This window comes from Electrophorus electricus, chromosome 19 (genome assembly GCF_041902795.1).
Source record: "Electrophorus electricus isolate QZ-2024a chromosome 19, ASM4190279v1, whole genome shotgun sequence".
NCBI lineage: Eukaryota > Metazoa > Chordata > Actinopteri > Gymnotiformes > Gymnotidae > Electrophorus > Electrophorus electricus.
In genome coordinates this window covers 1139748-1153700 of record NC_137515.1, presented here as the reverse complement: position 1 = coordinate 1153700, position 13953 = coordinate 1139748, and the positions used below count along the sequence as shown (strand labels likewise).

Sequence of the window (13953 nt, the reverse complement as noted above, 5' to 3'; positions counted from 1 at the left end):
GCTTTCTTGGCTTTAAGGAATATTTCCCAGGCCAAACGTGCTCCTAGATATCGTACATCTTTAATGTAACGCATACCAATTTAAATAAGGAATTTATTAAAAAGTTTAGATGAACAGCACTATCGCCGAAACTAAATTGCTCACGTCTGTACCAGCAATTTTTTTTTTACCTCACCTGAGCGATGGAACAAGAAGGTAACTTCTAGGAGGTTACAGCCCCAGCCAACCATTATACAACTTGTCAAAACCAGGATAGCTCAACTTAAACCACAAGATTTATTGGTCGTATGCAAGAGGTAGAGATCTTGCACTCAGCTCAATTTTCATATTGTGTTTGTACAACAGCTCCATCAGTAGTGCAACTTGTGCAAGAATGAAATGACATTGTCCTTAAAGTTTTTCCAACATCTACAATTTAAGTAAAACATGACCTTAGATATGCAACTATACAGATATAGTAATGGAGATTTCTAGCATTTGCACCTACCCTGTCAACATTTACAGCAATAATGGGGTGGGACAAGGCCTTATAGTCCTCCAAGTACATTAAACGTTTCCTATGACAGCAAATATTAAAAGCAAGAAACAAGAAATGCAACAAGAAAATGGTGGGCAGCAATGATGTGGCCTTACACGGCGGCCACCCCCTTTACACCCTCACTGTTAAGTCAACACCCTTGCCTCCTTTAAAATGCAAAACCTAGACAGCGCAAAGCAGCGAGATTTTTTTTTTAATTAAACACAATTAGTCTTCTACTTCCCTTCTTTCGAAACAGACAAAACAAAAACCATGCATCACAACAGTTCCAGATACCAGAGAAATCAAGAAGTCTTCAGGGGAGAGTAAAGATACTTTAGTCACCCAAAGAAGAGCCAGCAGTCCCTGGGAGTAGATTACAGGGATACTCCAGCATTTTTGCACCAATACACATCTTTTCCCAACGTTTGCAGACTACCTTAATAGACTTAAGTGCACTGCAAAATGTCACAGTGGGGCTGTGATGTTGGAAGGCTGGCATTTCTGCAAGTACTGCACTGCAGCCCAAAATTAGGCATGAGGAACTTCAACACAAACTCTGCACCTGCATCTGCTCAAGTCATTTTAATGGTGTAGCAAGGACAGTCAAGGTGAAGTTACTATTTTAGGATCATTTTACAACAAAAATGGAAATGCATGTCATGTACCAGCAAACTAGCCAGATTTTTTAAAAAAAGAAAAAAGAATCACAACTCTTATCTTAGGACTTGAATTAAGCTGGACTCCCAGCAAGATCATTTTGGACACGAGTGCGCTCGCCTTCTCTGCCACTGGAAAGCCAAAAGACGTTAATTTCTGTACAACCACAACCCATGAAATAAAAACACACATCAAAATGACCTGAAACACTGAGAAGTCCCTGTGCAAAAATGATGGAATACCCCGCTGAGAGATGATCGAGCGGAGGGTGGGGTCCGAGCGTAAGGCAAAGCATGCAGTGCATTTCGAGGGAGGGGAGAGGACTGATGTGAAGTTTAACCCCTGAGCGCTGACCTGTGCAAACGAGGAGAATGGGTGACTTCGCAGCCCGCCGTACAGAATGTTATCAGTGGCGAACACAGGCAGGCAGACTGGCACTAGACAGTCCAATTAAAGAAAAGGAGCAGTCCGAACCAACGTCTCCCCTTCTCCCAGCACGTCACACCCTGCTGCTCCTTCAGCCTAGAAACCTTCCAGCTTTTCAGTCTGAAGTCCATCAAGCTTTTTTTTTTTTGAGGGGGGGGGGGCGTCTTTGGACATGAACCCTGAATTATTAAACACCAAGCAAGGGCGTTCATCCTCATAGCATGCCATCGGGGAGAATGAGGAGGGGAGGCTGGCTTATGACGCCTGGCTGGGGGTGCCGTGTCTGCTCCTGCCCCAGGGGGAGGTGAGGGGAGGGGAGCGAGCGCAGTCGTGCTATGTGTTGGCTGAGTGGCTGAGGCTCTGTGGGTGCAGCTGCTGCCATATCTGCTGCTCCCGCACGGCCACCTGCTGTGACTGGTCCGATGAGGACAGGATGTTGGTCAGAGGGGCCACGCAAGTCGCTGGAATGATTAGGCCTGAGAGAGAGAGAGAGAGAGAGAGAGAGAGAGAGAGAGAGAGAGAGAGAGAGAGAGAGAGAGAGAGAGAGAGAGAGAGAGAGAGAGAGAGAGAGAGAGAGAGAGAGAGAGAGAGAGTGACTTCTCGCAGCAGACGGCACACGCTGGTCTAAACCCCCCCCGCCACTCCTCTAACTCACCCACTATTCTCTGCCCATCCTCCGTCCTCAGCCGGACAATTTGCATCTTGACGTTGGTTCCGCTGACGGAGGCTAGGACTCCCTCCACTTTGGTCCACACGCTGAGGACGGAGCCGCAAAGGACGTAGTAAGTCCTGCAGCGCAGCCCCACCTCACACTGCAGTCCCACAGAGGCCTTCTTACAGTTCCCACGCCTGGTAGCAACGTGAAGAGCAGAGTCAATGCAACGCCCTGCTACCAACCACCGCTGAAGTCAATTAGTGTAGTGCGTGTTACTGAGACAGAATGAAGCACGCACCAGTAAGCATGAGAGCACACGTCCGCTGAGGACTTGTACTGGTCAATCCAGCACTGCTTGGCGTCATCTGAAAGGACCTAACGATATAAATGTCATGACAAGCGTGTGTTAAAGCCGCCCACCAAGTGTACAAAGTCATTCAGATACTGAGAAAGCAGTCTGAAGTGGACAAAGTGTCGCACCTTTTTACATCTCTTCCGAATGTCTGCGTACGTTTCCAGTTTAAGCTGCTTCCCTGTGTTCGGTCTGTACACCATGAAGAGTCTCTTTTTGGGGTTGACTTCCTTCACCAGGACAGCTATTTTCTTGTTATTCCGTACCTAAACCAATACACCGAGGCAGACAGCTGTCAAGAACTTTGAACTTGACACATTCACCAGAATATGTTGGCAATTTACAAGGGTGAAGGGTCCTCACCTGCACGTAGAAGCCATCATCAGGTCCATTCTGTTCTGCCCAGATGTGTGTGGCTTCCTCCCATGACATTCCCCTCTCCACACTCACCTGCAGGGCAAGACATCCTGCTGTTATTACTCTAACCTCTCAAGACACCGCCAGAGGACAACATTATTCAAATGTAGAGATCAACCCCCTTTTTGCACATTGGAACTGCACAGACCAAGTTATGTCTAATACAAATGTGAGAGATGTGGAAGATATGGGAATAATTCGTGTTGTGAAAATGTGTCATATTAACGGAAATATTACTGGAATATGTATATACCGTATAAAGCTCGACATGTCCTGATGTGGAGTATCCTGGTGTCAAGAACTTCTTGGCATCCACCTTTTTAACTTTCTCATCTCCCGAACCCAAGTCTAAGAATGGTTTTAAAATCAGAGTGAAAAAAAGGCAACGGAACAAAGCATTACAAAACAAGGAAGTCAAACATTTCCCTTCAAACTGAAAGATCTTAAGGACTAACTGGTTTCTCTTACCCAAAATTCCCATGTCATATCTGCCATTTTTTTTGGCATTCTGAATGACGGCGTTCAAAGTGTCCGAGAAATACTGGAAGAGGGCATTCTGTTGCTGAACTTCCATTCCAAGAATCCGGTTCAAGAACTTTCCAATGTTGTTGTAATCTAAACAAACAGGTCAGTAAGAAAACAATATGAAAGAAAACAGGTAAGAACATTTTTTATTTTTTTTAAAGGTGCATTTAGATTTGCGTGTCAAACACCAAAAAAAAAGTCTTACCTTTATCCAATGATAGGACGCCAGATCTGTCCTCCACATTAATCAATCCCACACCAATTAATCCATTGCGGATTTCTGTGGACATGCAGGTGCACAGGATTACATTTCATCTGGATGATTTAGTAGCTAACAGTAGCCAACATTGACTTAATTTATTGAATCCCTGCCTACTGTATAAACACAAGCAACGGACCTTTAAAGAAATCCCCTTCAAAGTCAGAGGGGGGGGAGACCAAAGGAGAATCCAGATTCACAATGGACTTCATAACGATCTCAAGAGCGTTTCTGCCATACTGTAAAAAGGCAAAGGCGTGTCAGCCTAGGTTGGGACTTTGTCTAAAATATGAACATCAAATGCTGCCTTACTTTGTTGTCAAAGTTGAACCGACTGAGGTCTCTGGTCTCCGTGGCTCTTCGGTCTCCATGGGTGAGTGCACCCTGTTAAACGCCATGTATTAATGGAACTGAAGGATCTGTTTGCAATACTAAACCACAAATACTTGTACTCACAAGGCTCTCTAATCTTTTGGCAACAATAGAGGCAAATCTCTGTTCTCCAGCAAGCTCGGAGATGAGGAACACGTACTCTGGTGCAGTGACTTGGTTCGATCTGTGTGTTCTACCTGCGAGTAGAACACGTGGTGAGAAACGGGACTGAGTTAGTGGATTTTTGTATTACATCAAATGAACACTGCACTGTAGCCCCAGTCAGTGTTTTTCACATTAATATGTACACTGATCATGTGTGAACTTGCTCCATTGACGTCAATAGAACAGATACCTTCAGCAGCCCTTAAAAAACCCACGACACCCTTCGATGCCCATCAAAGGCCAATCATTACGAAGCACCAACCGAACTGCTGAATGGCCCTGTCTGCACTCCAGGGCAGCTCCAGCGTCATGTGCACCCTCCTCCTCTGGTTCTTCACTCTACGGTCCGCTTGGAGTGAAATACCAGAGCTGGCTGCCTCGGAGATGATGGCGATGTTCTAGACAAAGTAAAAAACAGCTTTAGGTCCAGTTCATAACTTCAAAATAAAAGTGGGACGTGGGGAATAAGTGTGTACCAAACCTTTTCTCCGTCCATAAACCTCTGCTTCTCCGTGAGGTTCAGGATTTCTACTGGAACGTCCAGTTCTGATCTGGACTCGTACGAAATGCTGCCGTCATCGTTGCTGACTACTCTGCCTTTGCGTCCAGTCATCTTTTTAAAAAGTGAACAAACAAAAGATGCACGTTACATACACACGTAAATCCCAAAATGTAGGCATAATTCCAACACCAAATGCAGGGGAATTTGAGCGATTATTAAAGCATGCTGCGAAATCCAGTTCCTAGAGCAAGGCGCCCGGAGCTGCCCTACCTCTGCAACACTCTCAGGGCCCCCCAGCTCATCGATGAGCTCGTCCAGCGTATTGGGAGGCAGGTGCTCGGCCAGTTTCTCCAGCTGTTCCAACAGCTCCCTCTTCATCTGCTGGGCATCCTCTACGGCATCGTGACTGGTCACGCAGCTACTCTCTTCTGGTTCGTTTTTAGCTGCAATTACACACTTAAGAATTCAGGCCCAGTTCTTCTAATAACCATTGGTGCAAGTGCTTCCAGAAACCTAATCTTTCTTTTCAGAAATGCACCCAAGTGCAGTGAGTGCATCAAAAAAAGCAGGCGCGCTGGTAGGAAGATGACGACTGCAACCACATACCAGTAGGAACGGAGTTATTGGAGAGGGACTTTAGGGCTGGTGCCGTGAAGGCAGGCCTGGTTGACCCGAGCCCAGAGGCGAGCAAGGCACTTTGAATGGAGTCTGGGTCTATGCTCCTTTTCTTCTTCTTGTTCTTCTTTTCTTTGCCCTTCTTAGAGTCTTTTCGAATTAGCCAGGGATCTGAAATAAAACAAGCAGAATTAACAGCAGCAGTAACAGCAAGCTACTAGCGACTCTAACCTCACGTTCTCTCATGTTCTTACCATCCTCCTCATCTTCACTGGAATCGTCCTTAAATGGATTGAAGTCGTCGTCGTCATCTCCTGAGCTGACTGACTCGAAGCTGTCATCGCTCTCGGCCTCTTTGTCCGAGTCTTCAGAGTTGCTCTCATCTGAGCTGCTTCCTGAAAGCCCTCCAGATTTACGTGCCTTTTTCACTTGCTTCTTAACGTCTGGACCTGCAAATACATGAGTGTGTGTGTGGGGCGGGGGAATCAGTCACACAGAAAGTGAAACCAAGTAGCGATGAATCTTGAATATTAGGCCTAACATTTCCTTGGTGACAAAGTTACGAAGTAAGCATGCCTTTGTGGTTAAAAAGAGGTTTGCAGTTGGTGTGAGATGTACCTTTCCGCTTTTTTCCCTTCTGCTGTGCTGTGGTTTCTGCTGGTGAAGGCGTTTTCTTTGCAGACAGGTCAATACCCAGCAAGCTAAAGAGCTTCTGTCTGTCTGGAGCAGGGAAGTGCTTCTCCACCAGTGACTGAAGGACACCCCTTAAGAACCACACACAAAATCTCTCAGCGGCAATTTTCAGGCCTAGAAACAATTTAGTGATCCTGAAAATAGCCACTTTACCCTCCCTTTAACACGGCTCTTGCCAGAACAGACCAACACCCCCCCCCCCCCCAAGAAAAAGAATAAAGCAGATCCTTGATTAAGGCACATCAATGTTGAATCAGTGTCATCCATTACCACACTTAAGCTGTGTGGGAACGGTACCCAAAGCGCCACCCTCGCATCCCCTAGACATTCTGCTTGGCAAAATCTATGATGTGGAGATCCAGTTTAGCACTTTTAAATGGTGCAGCTCCTGCTCTAATGCAATACAGCATGCAATACTGGCAAAGTACATACAAAAAAATAAATAAATAAAAGCACACACCATCACTAAAAATCCTCTTCTAACCCCCACCACCCCAGTGAGTTTTCCCACTCTTGCCATAAAGCATTTTTCCAGATGAAAGTGGTAAAAAGAAGGGAGAACACTTAATTTTTCCAAATTAAGTTTTGCAAAATGTTGGTTGAGATATTCAGAAAGGAAACACTTCTGTGCTCACTTTGCAGTGGACACAAAGTCATTGAGTTCGCCTCCACCCTCCTCCAAGGCCTCCAGCGTCCGAGCCTCGCCTGTGGACTGCAGACCAATGACCACGCACTGGAAAAAGGAGCACACGCTTGGTCACTTCAGGAGGACGCTACAACTTTTCCTAGCTTCTGGAAAACTATCCATCGGAAGTGCTCGGACCTTTCCGTTCTTAACCTCCTCTCTGGCGAGCTGCACCACCCTTCGGACCTTGGAGGCGATGCACAGGTACTTGAAGAAACGCTGGTGGGCAGACCAGAACTGACCCCACATCGACTTCTTCATGCGCTGCTCAGCATCCATCAGGTTGGCTGCTTGCTGGAACTTCTCCCTCGCACTCACCCACTGGGAGTTGTGGGAATAAACAAAAATAATAGGTGATGAATCGAGAACCAAGGAAAAGCTACCAAACACGCACATTACACATATTCCTTAGGGAACAGAAAAATATTACAGCGTTAAAGTCGGGCAAATGGAATTTCCAGAGATCGCAAAACTCGTGCGCAGCTGCACATTTCATGCAGTGGTCACATGACACGGTACATACCAGACGGACTGACTTGTTGTACATCTTGATGTACTCTTGTGTCAGGGGAACTTCCTCAATCTTGAAAGTCACGCCCTGGAAGCTCAGTTGTCGAGCAATGTACATGCCTCTCAATTTCATATCCATGGCAACAATTTCCATGGCACCAACACCTCTAAAATAAACCAACAAGGGATAGCATTTAAATAAATAAATTAATGAATAAAAAAAACAGACGGATCTCAAATCTCAGAACAGTCATAATTTCAGACAAAAATCTGGAAACTGCTTTTACAAGGAGCTCTGAAATGAAAGTCAACCAACCTTCTTTCAACAGCTTGAATAAAATTTGTAAACTCTTTAAAAGGAGTTCCTTCCCCCCAGATCCCCAGACGATTCATGTAAGCCATGTTCCGTGGCTCCGAGGCTCCTACGCAAAAGACGATAAATAAGACGTCGCAGCCTGAATGCTCTTCGTTTAAAAATAGCAAGGATTCTTCCGTCTGCGTACCTGTAGCGCTGGCATATACAACCCGTGCTTTTGGCAGCTTGTTCTGGAGCTCAAGGACTGCCAGTCCAGTCTTAGTGGGTTTTGAGGACCCGATAGGACAGACATTTTTGGCTTTGTGGCACTCATCAAAAATGATCTGATAGACTAGATTTAAGGATACAATCACAGCAAGTAAGGATCTACTGGAGTGACAAACTAACCAAAGGCATCCTAGTCTTACTCCTTGAATGACATCCAACTTCGACAGGTTCTTTAATATTATGAACTGACTCATTTGTCCAATAAAGTGAGGAAGTGAAAAACAAACAAAAACCAAGAAACCAACCTAAGACAAGCAGACAAAATTAGAACTGAAAGGATACCACACCATCAAAGTCCTCTCCACACCAGTGAAGTAATTGTTTGAATCTTGTCTTGTACTTTCCACCAGATTGGCTTTCTCCGATCAGGGAAGAGTATGTGGCAAAGATCACGCCTTTTTTTACACTTCCATTGTGTTTGGAAGAGATTTTTCCATATTTAAACTGAGTTGAGGATAGTGAAGGGAAAGAAAAGAAGGATGTTTTACATCAAAGCTTCAAATGAGTAGAAAGAAAGTAGTAAGGAAAAAACTTCCAATACCTTATTTAATGAATGGACTTGAATGTTTTTTGCGCCGATGTCTCTTAAGTCCCTTTCTGCATCATATTTCAAATCATTTGAGACACTAAACCTACAAAGAAAAGTGAGGAATTAGAAACATATTCCAACAACTGCTTTTAGACATCTTATCCAAGAAACTTCGAACATTTTAGACACAATTTGGATACATCAAGACAAATGGAAAGGAGCTGTTGACGGAACAAATTAGCTTGTGATTGGGTCCTTCCCAAAGCACCCAGCCCTCTTAGAAAACAACATATTAGGGCACCTCAGTGTCCCTTAAACAAAGCCCAAATAAGGAAACATCACCTTACCAGAGAGATCTTTTCCTGCCAAGAAGATAATTTTCATATATAATGCCAGCAATGGTTCTCCCCTTTCCAACACCAGCACCATCACCAATCAGGTAAGCTGCTCTGTCCCCATTTGGAAGGAATGTCTCATGTTGCTGTGAAACCAAAGAAATTGTATTTTAAAAAAAGTGCCCATGTAAAACAGGTTGCTCGTAGCAGTTACGAGTTACGTAAAAAAGGTTAAAATACACAAGGCCATCCTAAAAGGCATTTGAGGTGCTGGAGATCAAATGTTCTGCCTGTTCGTTAGCACAAACCTGACAGGCGTACGTGACAGCCTCGAGCTGAAGAGCAGAAAGCCAGCCTCTGTCGATCGACTCCTCTGGAATGGAAAGTCTGTACCACACATTGGGAGGGTTGACACTTGAGAGGGAGCTAGTCTCCACCACAGGGTCAGGGTGTCGCTGTCCTATTTTCACTGTGAAGGAGAAAACAAGTCTTTGAGAAGAACTTCCCAAAAGAGCTAGATGCAAAACAACAACAACAAAAAAACTATGAGAATAGACTGAAACATATTGTGACTGTAACCATGGAGGTGACATGGTTAAAGGTTGGCTCACATTAATTTGACCACAATTATTTCCATTTGTTACATCACATACATGTGATTAATTATCCAAAAAGCTACAAAACGCTCATGTTGAACATGCGAGACTGGTCAGGATACTCACAGGACACACACAAGCGATTTGTTAGAAGTACAAACTGCATATTGCATAAGCCAGTGTGGCATTAACAATTAACAAAGTGTGTATTTTGCAGCTTAACTTAGCGCAACCTTTCAGAAGCGCAGAATCGCGCAGCACACTGCCCACTCACAGAGTGAAGGCTGAAACCAAGCCGCCCACATCACTCCGTTCAAACACTGAGCACACTTTATCCAGAACATGCAGCCCCCAAGCAGGCGACTGTTCTCCAGAACTGCTCATACATACATTTCATTGGCATGTATTCTGCATAGGTCTCCGCATGGCCTAACTCCTCTTCTTCTTCCTCCTCAGGCTCCTCATCCTCCTTCATTCCAGGTAGCTTCTTTAATTCAAGTGAAAATACATTGAGAGTTGTACAACAAACACACGATTTTGAAAAAAGGAAGGGGTAGGGGGCACTTACATTTACAGGTGAGAAGCTCCGCATTTTTATTTCATCGTTGACCCATATTCTGGCAACATCTTTGGTCGACACGTCTTTCTTCATGCCATTGTTGACCTCCACTGTGAAGATCAAAGGAGAGTAATGCTGAAATGAGACAGGATGAATCAACCCTGCACATGTCTATGACTGACACCCATGTCAAATAGTTATCCCCATCACACTTAAAACACCTGTGAAAATATGCAAAGCACAATTACATGAACATCCCTTTAAAACCCCACCCATACCTGGTTTATTAATCAGTTTTGAGGAGACCAAAATAACCTCTGAAAGGAGAGAGCACTGTAAGCAAGGTTAAAATAAGTTGGAAACAACCTGGGCAGCAGTACTATGATGTCTAAATAAGAACAGAAAAGACATTTACCCAGGGCCTACTCTCAAAAAGAAATAAACATTCCCCCTTGAGAGTAGGCACTAAAACTCCACATCTCCTGTCTCTGAGTAGTACAGCAAAACAAATCACAACACTAAACCAGAAGCATGAAAAATGTAATTTGTCTTGCATCAGCTCTAAAATACACTAGATGGTAAAATGGACATTTGCTTTGAGATGGTAAAATCAGTTGACTGCATGAATTGTTTTGCGCGATAGTTTCCTTTACAAAGGGTGGCAGTTATAAATATGCCTTATATGGGACTACCTTAGTATATCTTTTTAAAATAAGTTACATCAATAAATGCAAAAGGACCCCAATTTAAAACTTGGACTCATTTGAGCACATTTTCAGCAATCAATTTCTGGGAAGTTAGGAGAGATTTGCATTTAGTGACACTTCTCCCATCCCATCCACAAGCTTACACCTTATTAACCCTAATCAAGCTAGAAGAGAACTTCAAATTGTCCTGAAGAACAGACCTGAACAGTAATACGCAAATCAACAAGCAACAGTCATAAGAATTCACAGGCAACCATAAGCGCTTGAAATTCCAGGCGCCCACTAGGACTCACTAGCGCCCGTGGCCGTGGCAACAGGCTGAGCTATATCGGGTGGGGGCTTCAGTTTCATGAGCTCTCCGAGGCTGCTCGTCTTCAGGCTGCTGGGCTTGAGCAGATCCTTGAGCTTGATCTGCTCACGGCTGGGCGGGGCCACAGCACAGACAGTGGGCGCGGCGGTGGTCGAGGAGGAGGAGGAGGCGCTGCGCTGGGCCGATGATGCCATTTGCACCACCTTGGTTACTGTGATGGTCTGTCTGGACGTGGTCACCACCGAAGGCTTGGTGACGACCATGGCTCCCAGTGACGGTAACTGATTCAGTTGGTTTAAGACAAACGTGGTGGTCGAGGGCTGAGGCTTTTGCTTTAAAAGCAAAACCAAAAGTCAGGGTGTCAGTTCTGGAGCATTGTTTGAAAATAACACAGTTGAGAGGTGGAAAACAGTATTTGGTTACTATAACAACTAGAATCATCCTTAATTCTGGTACATACAAGTTGAAGTTTGAAAGTGGCAAGAATAAGTAGTCACTATCAGGAGACAGTACAAATACAAGGCTGATGGTCAAACGTGATTTAAGGCAGTAAACGACTTACTCTGATTGTGACAGTGGGTGTTGGTGGCACAGCGGGTTCAATTCTAACAATCCCAGCTGCATCACTGCCTAGACCAATGTCAAGGGCATTTTTTACCTGAAGGTGAGAAATGGAAAGAGAGACTATTAGAAATTTAGCACTTTAAAGAAAATAACATTCCTATGTCTACTCCTATGTCTCACTTTTTTATTGGCAAATGTGGCAATCACTCCATATTTAGAGCAAACCTAAATTACATTATTTTCAGCCAGAATTATGTACAGCAGTAGGACAACTTAAACTATATAAAAATCTCAAGCTCTATTTGTTGAACTTGTATACCTGCTGAGAGGCAGGAGACTGGACAGTGTCCTGAGAATCAATGTCAAAAAGGTCATTTGGGCAAATCCCACTCTCACTAAGGGCTGCAAGAAGCAAATCCTGTCCTGGGTCCATTGTCTGAGAAGAAAGACCAAAAACACCACATTGATCAAAGTATTAAACACAAACTTAACCCTCAGCATGGGCAACATAACCCGCTTTGGTTAAAAAAATAAATAAATAAATAAATAAATTATGAAGACAAAACTTTCAGCATAAAAAGAATGATCTAGCTCTATTAGTCAATAGAAAAGATTTGATGTATTGATACCGGAAGGCAGTAATAAGTTACAATGTAAGCTTGTTACCATGGTAGAAGAAAACTGTTCCATAACACATGCAAGGTATTAGTAATTGCGCATGAGTTATGTTGTTATGAACAACGAACAAAATGGCATTTCCATAGTATGGATGAATATATATACACAAAGAATATAATAATTGTTTAATAAGAATCGAAAGGTTACAGAGACAATACAACTTGCTAGCGGTTCACCATAACACGCACCTCTGCACGTGTTTGAAAAAACTCATCCCGCTAGCTAGCTAACTAACTAACTACTTCCTGGTCTGACGTTGCTATTTGGCAAACAGAAACAGCAACCGGCCGCTGAGTGATCTGTTATTAATACAACAATAGTGACCAAACTGAAGCGCATTGAAACAATCACTGTGCAAGTACAATTCTTATGGCCTTCTTAGCGATACAACTTGAAAGTATTAATCAGTCAGCATTACACAGCTATCTTAGCATGCTTGCTAATACTACCTAGACAAGCGTTAGCATGCTAGCGTTACCTGCCCAACGTAAACAGCAGCCACTTTCCTTTTAAGGGTAATGTTATTTACCGTTCCAGGAAATAAACCGGTTAACTCCTGAGTGCAGGTGGCTGCAGCTGTATTCCACACCCCTGGCCGATACCTCGTTAGGGCAGCTTAGCCTCTTCGCCTCAAATGTGCGTTGTAATGAGAGTGGCATGCGACTGATCTGCGCGAGGCAATCATGAAGTTGGCTAGCTATCTTAGCTAACGCTAGCTAATGTTCGTTTGACAAACGACCTCCCGCTCACAAACTTTGAAAGACAAAAAAAATCCACTTACATGATCCCGAAGTGCAAGAACACAGGCTATTAGTCTTAACTGACAAGCACATATATGTACTTCGCTTCACACCTTTCCCGCTTAAAACACCCTCTGCCTTCAGCCATCCACAGTAACGTGACGCTAATAGCGCTAGCTAGCGAAACGCTCTCGCGCTCCGTCACTCCTTGGCAAGTTCGCGAGCTGGTCCAGCTAACCGCCCCAACATGTTATAAAGAAAGCAAAGAAACAACCTGCGCGATAAAGGCAACGCGCGTCGAAGGTCTAAAACGCGCCTGTTTGGAAGAGAAGGCGGCGCGTTGGGGAGCTGTAGCTGCCGCACGCGCGCTCACCCCGCGGTCGCAGGCCTCCGTGTCGCGGCTCGTGGGTCGTCGGCCCTTCGCTCCGCGCGCTACCCGCCCGCCGCCATCTTTACCCAACAGCCGCGTGCGGGTCACGTGATTCTCAGCCAGAAAGACGAAAATGTCAGCGCCGCAGTTCCCTCGCGGCCACGGCGTACGCGGTACGTAGCGCTCGGGCCGAGCGAGGACCTGCAGAGCGCGGGCCGCGCGTCCACCATGTCGCACGATTTTAACGGCGGTTTTAGGCAAAAGTGGTCCGAGAAGCAGAAGGCGAAACCTGCGTCACGTGACCCTGCCTTCGCAAACTCAGGAAGTGACGTTTGTAACATTACTTCCTCCTATGACATAGGCTGACATTGTGGATGCCATATTGGTGAGGTCGAAGTTGGTACCTGACCTCTGCTGACAAGACAAACCAAGGCAGGTTCATTACACACTGGGACTTGCTTATTAAAAATAATTCAGTAAAGTATACGGTCAAAGATTTGAAATATTCGTAATATTATGCATGAAATAAGATACGTGACAAGTCCTGAATGAGCCTGGAGGGAAGCATAAAATCTTTGTATAATTATTTTGAGATTCGGAAGAAATGTGTTATTTTGCAACAATGTTTT

At 44.6% G+C, this 13953-nt stretch overlaps 1 protein-coding gene across 7 annotated transcripts; it reads right to left on the bottom strand.

Annotated features, from left to right (window-relative positions):
• Window positions 1–257: 257 nt before the first annotated feature.
• Window positions 258–13633, bottom strand: sbno1 (strawberry notch homolog 1 (Drosophila)). Of its 7 annotated transcripts, XM_081702635.1 has the most exons (34): window positions 12996–13633; window positions 12744–12882; window positions 11856–11972; window positions 11535–11630; window positions 10956–11304; window positions 10234–10272; window positions 9965–10065; window positions 9787–9883; window positions 9109–9269; window positions 8813–8946; window positions 8478–8568; window positions 8219–8380; window positions 7857–7992; window positions 7670–7775; window positions 7367–7520; window positions 6982–7164; window positions 6794–6891; window positions 6084–6229; window positions 5720–5914; window positions 5457–5636; window positions 5121–5293; window positions 4830–4961; window positions 4611–4746; window positions 4268–4380; window positions 4124–4195; window positions 3951–4050; window positions 3758–3832; window positions 3496–3642; window positions 3281–3375; window positions 2974–3060; window positions 2739–2876; window positions 2557–2633; window positions 2259–2452; window positions 258–2079 (listed from the first exon to the last, which is right to left on the bottom strand). In XM_081702635.1, the coding sequence occupies exons 3-34, from the start codon at window positions 11967–11969 to the stop codon at window positions 1937–1939; spliced, it is 4224 nt and encodes a 1407-aa protein (XP_081558761.1). In that variant the 5' UTR covers window positions 11970–11972; window positions 12744–12882; window positions 12996–13633; the 3' UTR covers window positions 258–1936. The 7 variants fall into 7 exon arrangements, with proteins under 7 accessions (XP_081558761.1, XP_081558758.1, XP_081558762.1 ...); XM_081702632.1 differs by lacking the exon at window positions 12744–12882; XM_081702636.1 differs by lacking the exon at window positions 12744–12882 and having other exon boundaries at window positions 9787–9880.
• Window positions 13634–13953: the final 320 nt, after the last annotated feature.

Coding starts and splice junctions, on each gene's coding strand:
- sbno1 (XM_081702635.1), bottom strand. CDS start 11,969: ATGGACCCAGGACAGGATTTGCTTCTTGCAGCCCTTAGTGAGAGTGGG. Junction 10,066..10,233: donor AAAACTGATTAATAAACCAG/GTATGGGTGGGG, acceptor TGATCTTCACAG/TGGAGGTCAACAATGGCATG. Junction 5,637..5,719: donor CAGTGAAGATGAGGAGGATG/GTAAGAACATGA, acceptor GTTTTATTTCAG/ATCCCTGGCTAATTCGAAAA.